The sequence below is a fragment of the Leptonychotes weddellii genome, chromosome 3 (assembly GCF_054177405.1).
Source record: "Leptonychotes weddellii isolate Sample4059 chromosome 3, ASM5417740v2, whole genome shotgun sequence".
NCBI lineage: Eukaryota > Metazoa > Chordata > Mammalia > Carnivora > Phocidae > Leptonychotes > Leptonychotes weddellii.
In genome coordinates, this window is record NC_138371.1 from 17263126 (window position 1) to 17273474 (window position 10349).

A 10349-nucleotide genomic window follows, 5' to 3' on the forward strand; every position below is an offset into this window, starting at 1 on the left:
TAAGCTAGACTGGGCCACCAGAGAGAATCATGTAAAGGAAAGTGCTTAGTGATGGGTCTGGAATCAGGAGGGCATCCAGCTGTTTTTTGTCAAGTCTAGGGGTCCCATCCCTGCCATTCAAGAAGTTAGAGCCCTAGAGGCTGTGAAAGACATCCAGTGGTAATGTTGATTTGTAGCTATTAGCACTAGATAAGCACCTGAAATTAAGCTGTTCATCGACTGGCAGCTCTGGCATAATGGAAAAAACATGGACTTTGCAACTATACAAACTCGGGCAATGTTTCAAAAATTCCCAGAACCCGTTTCCTGGTCTGTAAAATGGCACTAGGAGGGCATCCTTGCCTTAGTGGCTGGGAGGGCTGAGGTGAAGGCCCGGGAGTACTAGTAACCTACCTCCCAAGTCAGGATTTCTGAGTCTAAAACACCTGCTTTCCTGGTTGAACTAACTTCAAGCAGGAAATGTCCTAGTTCCCAGGGACAGAGAGATTCCAAGTCCCGTCTTTACGTCTGGACGTTTGAAGTTTTAACCCTGTGAAGTGCGTTTGGTTTAAAAGAAGAGAACTGTCAAGGATGTTCACCACGGATTTATGTCTAATAATGAGAAACGAGAAACAACTGAACTGTCTTCCAGTAAGAAATTGGTTGAATAAATGAGCACAGCTATGTGATAGAATACTTTGCGGCATTAAAATCATGCTTCTGAAGAATTAGCTAGTGACAAGAAAAATGTTCATGATAAAATGTTAAGTAAAATAAAAGCAATAGATAAAACATCATACAATACGCCCCACTCTGGAAAGATAAGTAAAATACATGGACATGGAAGGCAAAGAAGCACAAACGCAAGCGCTTTCCGCTGGAAGTCGGGAGGCGTGGAGAGAACAGATTTTCCCCTGTGTGTCTGTGTTTTCTAAGTTTCCATCAGTGATCGCGTATTGCCTTTATATCCGAGAGAACCCTAGACGGTCGTCGGGGCCTCGGGAGGCGCGCGCAGAGCGGGCGGACGCGGGCGGGACCCCGGGCGGCCCCCAGCGCCCCCTGGCGGCGTCCCGAGGCCCCGCCCCACGGGGGGCCGGCGCGACGGGGCGGGGCGCGGAGCCCCAGCCCAGCCCAGGCCCGCCCAGCTCAGGCCCGGGCCGTGCGCTCCGTGCGGGACTCGCTGCGCCTGGAGGGAGGTCGGGAGCGAGGCCGGCAGCGCACCGTCGGAGCGGCCAGGCAAGCCAAGGGGCCGGGGCCGGCGGGAGTGGGGGTACGGCGTGGGCCGGCGGGGACGGGGCCAGGGCTGGGGCGGCGCCCCGAACTTCCTCCGAGTGCTCGGCCCGGGGAGGCGGCGCCGGGTGAGAATCTGTGGCCCTCGCCCTGGGAGTTTCGCTTTCCCGCCGGCGTCCGGGCGGCCGAGTGGCGCCTGTTGGGCGTTGGGAGCGGAGCAGTGGGTTGTGGGCACCGGCGAGCGGGCCAGGGTCTGAGGGTGTCACGTCCCCCTCCTTCTGGCGCGTGTGTCGCAGGGCGTGTCCACCGTACGAGCCCCCGGCGTGGCGGGCTGTGCGCGGGAGGAGGGCTGTCAGGGCCCTGGGCCGGTGCGAGGGGGAGGGGAGCGGCCGGGAGGCTGGTGCCAGTCTAGGCGTAGACAGGTGAATGAGTATGCGAGGGGGGGAGGGGGCCTGGCTTTTGGGGTGGAAGCAGCCAGCGGCCCACCGTGCTTGGCGTGGGGAATGGCCACCCCTGTCACCATGACTTTGCCTCAGCCCGCCTGCTTCCAACCACTGTCCCCAGGCGGGGTTGGGAAAGCAACAAGGAAGTACTGTCCTCGCGCCCTCTCTGGGTCAGCATAAACACCCGACAGGAACCTGGGAAAGGGGAAAACAAGTGGAGCCCCGGGAAGGAGCCAGAAGACAGCGGGAGGGCAAGCAGGGGAAGGCTGCTGGGAGGCTTGGCCCTGATCCCGGGGTCCCGCACCAGCTCTTGTCCTCTGGGGGTCTCCATCCTCTCACCCTCCTGTGGCCTGGGTGTGGGATCCAGGGGGTGGCCTTCTACCTAACGCCAACGTCGGCCATGGGATAAGTGGGGGAAGGCCTGGGAACTAGGGTCAGAGCCAGATGTCATGGCAGTTCCCTCGGGTGTCCAGTTCTCCGGGGCTCTGAAATATTCATCTCACTGGTGAGCTTTGGTTTCAAAGGCCAGTGGTGGCCCGGGGAGCCGCGTGCTGCCTTGGGGCTGCTTTGCCTGGGCCAAAGGGGCAGCCGTACTTTTTCTTCACCTGCCTGCCATCCCTGTCTCTCTAGGCAGGGGACCCAAACAGAGGGCCAGTTTGTAACTTAGAAAGAAGTGGTGGGCCCACACAGTGTCAAGGGCACTGACTTCCTCTGTCTTCTGGTGCCATGACCTCAGGGCCTCACTTGTAAAAATGGGTACGTCAGAGAGGTAATGATGGGTTACGCCGTAAGTGTGGGCAGTGCTTCGTGTCATGGGCTGGGGTAATAGCCACCTCAGCTCACACTCCTCCCATGGGGACGGGGGCCTCAGCTGGAAGCTGTCCACCTCAGAGCACTTCCACCCCCCCAAACTTCTCACCCTGGGTCCTTCAGAAAGAGCAGAAGCCCCAAAGAAGGAACACACACTCGTGTCTTCGGAGCGCTGAAGTGGGCGGGCCAGAGCGTGGATGCTCCGATAGCTCTCGGGGAGGAAGTCCTCTGCTAACAGTATGGTTAACACTGATGTGAGCTTTCTTGAGTATTCTGTTGGGAATGCCGTGGAGGGGATGGCCTTGACCAGATCCTCCAAACCTAAGAGTCTGGGATTCTAGACCAAAACCTGGGTCTTGTTTGGAAGTAGAGATATTCAGAAGTCCACAGGCCACAGTGCCGACTACTGAGAGTACTCAATGCACTAGTCAGGGAGGAAGATAAGAATGAGTCTTTGTATTTAATGATTTGTATTTTTCCCCATTACATATAGGTGATGTTAGGGGATGCCAGTCTCCTAGTTCTGTGCTAGTTGAGGATGTCCCCCAGCCCTTGACAGTAGATCTCACTGTGGAGATAATAGCAGCTGTCTTGGGGGGTGGGCGGCGGAGAGGAGAGGACCGGACCCTCGCCGGGGATCAGGCTGACTCAGAATGAGGGGACATACTTGTACTTCACGCGACTGCTCTGAGGGCTGTAAGGACAGGGGTTTTAAGATATGAGGAGTTAGGACATGAATCGTTCTCAGGGCTGGGTCTATCTGTAAAACAAAGGTGGACTGGTCAGGATCCCACAGGATATTAATTAGGTGTGCCCTGATAAAAATGTTTCAGGCTTAAGAAAGTTTGGAGGGAAACTCGGTTAAACAAAGTTGAACAGTTTTTGCTCACTGCAGGACTGCTCAGAGGCTGAATATGCCATTGTGCCTTGGGAATCTCTGAAAGGGGTATGGATTGTTTTTCAGACTTCTCTGTTTCAGAACTCGTCCATTAACATCTCCTGGGGTGGTGTTCTTTAGAGCAGTCCAGGAAATGCCTGCTGGATGAGTTTAGCTCTCAACTCCATGGTTCTGGGTAAATTACTCCCTCCCCCCACTCTCCCATGGGGGCTGCTATGGGGGAAAAGGAGGCCAAGGGAGGTCAATTGCCTGGTGGCAGGGTTAGAACTGGAGCCCAGGTCTCCTGACCTCCCTCCTGCTGGTACTCTTTCTTGTCTACACTGCTAACACTGTTTCCCTGCAGGCTCTGGGGTAAGTGAGCACGTAGGAAATGCTGGCCGTAGGTTCCAGAGGGCAGTATGGGGGCAGTTTGGGAGGAGAGGGTGCTAGGGTCAGTCCCATCCCTTGAACATGCCATGTGTGTCTGCCTCTGTAGATGGGGAGTAAGCCTAGGTGTAGATTCTTTAGGAAGCAGGTCATTCTGCCCTGAAACCTGCTGTGCTCTGTTAGGCTGCTCCTTAGGAAGCAGAGGCTATTGGAGTTGGAATAGGCTTGATCTTTTGGTTCAGTGTACCTGTTTTATGGTGGGGAAAAGAGAGTCCGGGGATGTGGAGTGGCCCACCCTGACTCACAGCAGAGTTAGGACCCGGACAAGAACTCCACTCCCTGCCTTCTGACCCAGAGCTTTGTCGTGGACTGACTCTCTCCAAGGGAAAGGTCTTCACTAGGTCACCCCGCCCCAGGTACTGGCCTGGGCACGCAGGTGGCTGATGGGGTGTCTCAGGAGCTTGTGTTCCAAGCAGGTGTAAAAGCAAAGGGCTGGAACTCTAAAATCAGACGTCCAATCTGGGTTCAAACACATCTCTGCTGTTTGCCTGCTCTGGGCCCCTAGATGGGTTTTTCCTCTGAATTTCAGCTTTCTCCTCTGGAGAGTGGGGATAAGAATATGCACCCCGGAGGGCTGTTGTCAGGCTCAGACCTGCCTTAGTAGCCAGTGCCGGGTACCCGGTACTCACTGCTGTATAAGCGTGAAAGAAGTGGTGGGCCCACACAGTGTCAAGGGCACTGACTTCCTCTGTCTTCTGGTGCCATGACCTCAGGGCCTCACTTGTAAAAATGGGTACGTCAGAGAGGTAATGATGGGCCCACATTCTTCCTTCCTGCCTGCCCTGCCCACCGCAGGGAAGGGTTACGCAGTTCCCTTTCTCCACGGTGGCTTGCTAACTACGTCTGCCTCTCCTCCCTCCTAATCTGGAAGTCCTCTGGAAAGGCAGGAGTTGAAAGGCAAAGGGGGAGGTGGCTAGGGGCTCTGTTTCTGATTCCTCCTTCCATATCTGCATTTCCAGGCCGTTGGGACCAGTGACGTGGCTGGGGTCACTGAGCTTACTGGCACTGGTGACACACTTCTACACCCCCCCCCCCAGTGAAGGGTGACAGAGCTGTGCGGCCTGGGTCCTCCCCTGCTCTCCAGGCCTTCTCTCCCTCCCCACCCCTCTCAGCCTCCGATGGGAGAGAGGCCGCCCTGGGCTCTAGATCGGGCTGGGAGGGAAGTCGTGGGTTGGCAGTCTTATCTATTTCTGAGCAGGGGGGCACGGAGGATGGGGGGTGGGGGGGAAAATGACTTGTTGTGGCTCCGCCTCAGCTGTGTGTGTGCTTGTGTCTGTTACTGGGTTCTCAGGCAGTGGGCAGGGCTGGGAATGGAAGTTCCAAACCCATGACCTAGAGGGCCTTTTGTGGGCTGGGCTGGAACTTTCTTGGTATTGGGGTTTCCTTTTCTGTTAGGCAACCAGGTGATTTCTAAAGGCCACTCCAGCTCTTACGACTCAGGTTTTAGATCCCCTCAGAGTCATCCTGTTATTCCCAGAAGCCAGGCAGACAGAAGGATAAGTTGATTCTGGGCCTCTTGGCCCGTGTGCAGCAGGCCTGGTGACTTGCCCAGACACTCCTGGGTGTATCTTTTTACTTCTCTGCCCTGGTGGCTCTGTGCTGGGGCCAGGGCGGGAGGGGAGTGGGGGGCCGGTTCCTGGGGGTGGGGGAGGGCTAGGAGAGGTGGGCGTAGGTTGAAGGAAAAGGGAGGGAAGGAGACTGGCATGAGACCGGGGGCTGTGCTCCCGCGCCTGCTGGGGCGGTTTCCTGAGATGTACACTCTGAGCTATTCTTTCCATCCTGGCTCTGGGCATCCGTTCCTGGCAGAGAGAGGAAGGGAGGCTGCCTGACCAGTCAGCTGCTCTTTTCCACCCCTCCCTCCGAGACACACACGCACACGCGCGCGCACACACACACACCCTCACCCTCGTGCTGCAACCCTTCTGCGTGGATTCCAGAGCCTTAACCCTCAGGTGCCCCCAGGGGAGCCCGAGCCTGGACCGCACTGAGATGGCTCCAGGGGAAGGAGATGCTTCCCCCTCAAGGCTGTATCTGAAAACCTTGACAGCCAACAAGTCCTGTGACTGAGCCCACCCACTTCTGCTGCCAGGATGGCTGGGTCTGGAAGAGAAAGGAGAGCTTCTGGCACCTTCCTGATGGGGGGATTGGGGTCATGAGGATGGAGGAGCAAACTTAGATCTGTAACATGGCAGGGATGGGGCAGAGTTAGAATGTCTTGATAACAGGCATGGTGAGGAAGAATGTTCTAATGATTGAGGCTGCCTGCAAGTGATCAGCCTTGCTCCCTGTTACTGGAGTGTGTTCAGGAGAAGCTGAATGCCTACTGTGTTTTAGGAAAATTCAGGCTTCCAGTGGGGAGCCTTAAAGGTCCCTTTTAGCCCCTGGAGACTGTGAGCTCCTCCACTAGCTCCTGACAGAACCCAAATGACCCGATTCCTGGTTTCTGGTCTCTGGATTGTCTTCCTCCTCTTTCCCCTCATTCCTTTTCGACTCCATGTTTTCCAGCTCCCACCCTTAGTCATAGCTACGAAAGTTAACACTGACCACTTCCCCCTTTCCCTACTACCTAGGCAGAGGCCAGCCCCAAACCTCATCCTTAGCTGAGGCCTCGATGGCAGGGAAGGGGCCAGGCCCCTCATGTAGCTGGGCCGCAGTCAGTTGGGCCCCACCTGGCCCTGCTCGGAGGTGAGTGAGGCTGAGCTTAGCCACTCCCCTGACCCGCCTGAACACTGTCTCCCTCTCCTGTGCCCAGGACTCTACCTCCGGAGAGCCGGGATGTAATCCCAGCCCCGGGCCCAGCTCCATGACCGTGGATAGGTCACTCTACCTTCCTGTCCCATTGGTAAAGCGAGGGGTTTGGCTCGCCTTAGATGAGTGGGCTTGCTTTCAGCTCAGGCAGTTAAGACTCTCTCTGACCACCCTCTTCACCTCCTGGCGGTTGTTTGGAAACTGGGGTTGGGGGGCGGGGATTATAAAGGGGGCTGAATAGCTCAGTGTCCACTTGCTATGTAAGCCTTCTGTTGTTGTTAGAGTCTTAGATGGGTAGCCATGAGACGTGACGAGAGGCTTAGATAGACAGGCTGTCCAAATGTGGGATTGGAGCATGGGCTCTGGAGTCCGTCTTGGAGCTCGGGTGTGGACTTCTTCACACCCTAGCTAAGAAACCTTGGCCCAGTGACTTAATCCTTTCTTCATTTGTAACTAGGGTAACATTATCCACCCTGTTGGACTACTGAAAGGATTAATAAAATAATAACTAAAAACAGCCACCATTTACTGTTTTTATCAGGGGTCAGGTACCCTTCTAAGTGCTTTATGCATATTTTTACAATTCCGTGGAGGGTACAATTATAGTGTTAAACACATTTTCCAGGTGGAGAAACCGAGGCATAGTGAGGTGAAGTGGTCCAGTGCCAGTCTCCGGTAAGCCTGGGCTGGTGGCTGAGCCCTCAGAGAACTGGACTGTGACCTGCTGATATCCCCAGCAGGCAGGTCTACTGGTGAATTCCTCTGAAACCAGAAGAGTCAGAGAGGGGGGCAAGGGCGGGGCGAGGGAGTCTGTGTGCGTCTGTAGCCTTCTGAGCTGGAGCGGGCCCCCGGAGTCCCTCATCTAAGGCGAGCCAAACCCCTCGCTTTACCAATGGGACAGGAAGGTAGAGTGACCTATCCACCTTTCTCTCGGTGATTCACCCCGCACTCTGGGGCCACAGCCCCTGTGTCTGGGAAGGGACCTGTTGGCCTGGCTTGGCCTAGAAGAAGGAGGGCGGGCCAGCTGCTGGCTGGGCAAAGGGCAAGCCCCGCGTAGCTGGGTGCCTCAGATAATTCACGGTCGGCTAGAGCTGGAAAGGAGCTCACAGATCATCTGGCCCATGACACCTCATTTTACAGAGGTGCACCCTGAGCAGCTGACAGGGCCGGGTCATGGCGGCATCACTGTGGTGGCCCAGTTGGGGCTTCTGACCACCGGGCCTTCCCTGCCAGTGTCTCTTGGGTCATGTTCGGCCTGTTCATCTGCGTGCCACCACCCAGATGGACCCGGGGCTGAGACGGCCATAATAATGACAGATAGCCCTACTCCAAAGGTGACCTGTTCGGACCTCTTCCCACAAACAGGACGCCATTCTCTTGGTGGAGTTAGAAGGGGGCTCCTGGAGAGGGGCGGGCAGGGGGGTGTAGGGAGAAGGAGCCTTTGGCCTCAGGGGAGGAGAGCCAGTTTGTGTTTCTTCCTTTTTAAAAATCTACAGAAATGTCCATGTTACAAATATCTATGCTAATTTCCCTACCCTTACATGGGACCAGAACTTTCCCACAGCAGTTAGTATCTCTGTTTCTGAAACAGCACTCAGTGTTTGGTCTTCTCCTGTTCTCTTTCGCTCCTTATCTCCTCAGGCCGCTCTCCTCCACTGTGCAGACCTTCACCACAAGCCTGCTGTGGACAAGTTGGGTCGCTGTGTCACACCCTCACTGCTAGAAAGGTCTTCCTTATTTCTGACCTGACACATTCTTGTTGTGCTGGTCTCTCGGCTCTGGGAGGATGAACAGCTTTCCTCAAAGTAACCCATTTGAGCTGGCCTGTTATGCCACCCCTCCGCCCTGCCCCTCCCTACCACCTTCCTCTCTGCACTATCCCACTTCTCCTAAGAGAGAAGAGATAAGACAGTCCTTTATCTGATCCCTGGACTCTGTGGAGTACCCTAAAAAGAGAAGCCGGTTCTCTCTTCCTTTCAGCAGAGGTTCTGAGGATGTCTGCCTGCCTGGATCTGGGGGGTGCTTCCTCCCTGGGGGGTCCTGAAGGTCCGCCCCTTGGGAGATGCTGTAGGAGGAGGTCATGACACTGTCAAGGCTCATCCTAACCAAGGACCTAGGGCCTTTCTGGGACCTCCTCCTTAGCTCTTCTCCAGCCCCGATCTTTGCAACCTCAGAGGGGACACCAGGCCTGGGGGACATTTATCTGGCCTAAGAGGCCTCGAGAATGTAGCCTAACACAGAGTGTGCATACCCAGGACCCTGAAGGCCTCAATTCTGGTTGTGCCTTCACGTGCTATTTCTGTGACCCTGGGGAGGCACAAGTCCCTTCACTGTTCTGTGCCTAATTCCCTTATCCGAATTGAGCGTTTGGGGCCATACAACCTGGAGGTCCCTTTGAGCTGTTTTGGGGGTTCCCTCCTCCTCGTTCCTCAGCCCTGTCCCGGCTGTGGGACTCTTCCTGCTGCAGAGAAGGTACGGGCAGACTCCTCAGCACTCTCTCCTCCCCACTAGCCACAGCCCCTGCTGGGGAACGCGGGGATACCAGAGGCCCCGGCGTTCAAAACATGTTTCTGTCCCTCCAGTGGGGGTTCGGGGCCCGCACACACTGTCCTGCTCCCAGCACACCCGGCAGATGTGCCTCGGCTGTTATCTGAAGGAACCAGAAAGTCCTGTCTCTGGCCTGCCCTTTTGTGCAGCTTCCCAGCCCTGAGTGGCCAGCCTAGCGCACCCACTCGCCCAGGCCTCTCCGGCGTCCCCTGACTCAGCCACTGGCCATGGGCCCGCTGCCCTCCGGCTCCGGGCCTGGTGGCTCGGCCCTGGGGCTAGCTTGTGGTCCTCCGCGTGCCCCCCCCTGCCCCCCACTTTGAGCCTTGGCTCCTCCCCAACTCTGCCTTTCAGGCCCCATGCCCCTGCCACCTGCCCTGGGGGCTGGGCTGACCCCTGCAATGGGTCCCAGCTGGCCGTGTGACTCACCCCGAGGCTTGGCTGGGCCAGCAGCCTTCTTCCCTGGTCACTGGAAGCTTGGCTTAGACAAGCACGGGGTGGGGGTTCCCGGGCTCGCCCCCTGCCCCTCACACCAGCGGTGCCCAGTGACTGCTCTGGGCTCCTGCACAGCCGCCCCCTTCTGCTTTCCGGGGGCTTGAAACTGCACAGGAAGGAGGGCCGGGGACAGAGAGCTGGCATGAATGCCGAGGGGCGCAGGCAGCACTGTGGGGACCGGGAGGATGGCCTGTGGGCACAGGATGACACACGGGGGTCGTGATTAAGAGAGAAAATAGGAGGGTCCCCTCTCCACAGGGACAGCCTGGACTGGGGCCCGGTGAGCTGGGTCTGGGCACTCCTGACTGCTTTCCTCATCTCCATTTCAGGTGCCAGCAGCTGGGGTCTCCCCTCAGCCCCTGAGCGGCCATGTCCAACCCCAGCGCCCCCCCTCCGTATGAGGACCGCAACCCCCTGTACCCTGGCTCTCCGCCCCAGGGGGGCTATGCGCAGCCGTTCGTCCTGCCTGGGGGCTACCCTGCCTACCCCCAGCCTGGCTACGGTCACCCTGCTGGCTACCCGCAGCCTATGCCCCCCATCCACCCGATGCCCATGCGCTACGGTGAGTCCCTGAAGGGAGCCCCGGGGTGGGAGCGATGGGGCAGCACTTGTCCCACACGAGCCACCTCTTTTCCTTCTTTCAGCTTCCTGTTTCATCCCTTTTTTCATCTCCTCTTTAGTTCTTTCTGTTTCCACATCGTTGTTACCTCCCCACTTGCCCCCTCAGCACCTCGCCCCCCCAGCCACCTGCCACCTCCCCACCTGCCCCCTCAGCA

General features: G+C 57.1%; 2 protein-coding genes across 6 annotated transcripts in view; one reads left to right on the plus strand and one right to left on the minus strand.

Annotated features, from left to right (window-relative positions):
- The window catches only part of PNKD (PNKD metallo-beta-lactamase domain containing), a 62038-nt gene that overhangs the window by 38016 nt on the left and 13673 nt on the right, over positions 1 to 10349 (minus strand). The window lies entirely within an intron of this gene.
- TMBIM1 (transmembrane BAX inhibitor motif containing 1) overlaps positions 1060 to 10349 on the plus strand; it is a 17064-nt gene continuing 7774 nt past the window's right edge. The window contains exons 1-2 of the mRNA XM_006750542.3: positions 1060 to 1215; positions 9903 to 10135. Of these exons, the coding sequence (XP_006750605.1) occupies positions 9943 to 10135 (193 nt within the window). The 5' untranslated portion in view covers positions 1060 to 1215; positions 9903 to 9942. The remainder of the gene's footprint in view (positions 1216 to 9902; positions 10136 to 10349) is intronic.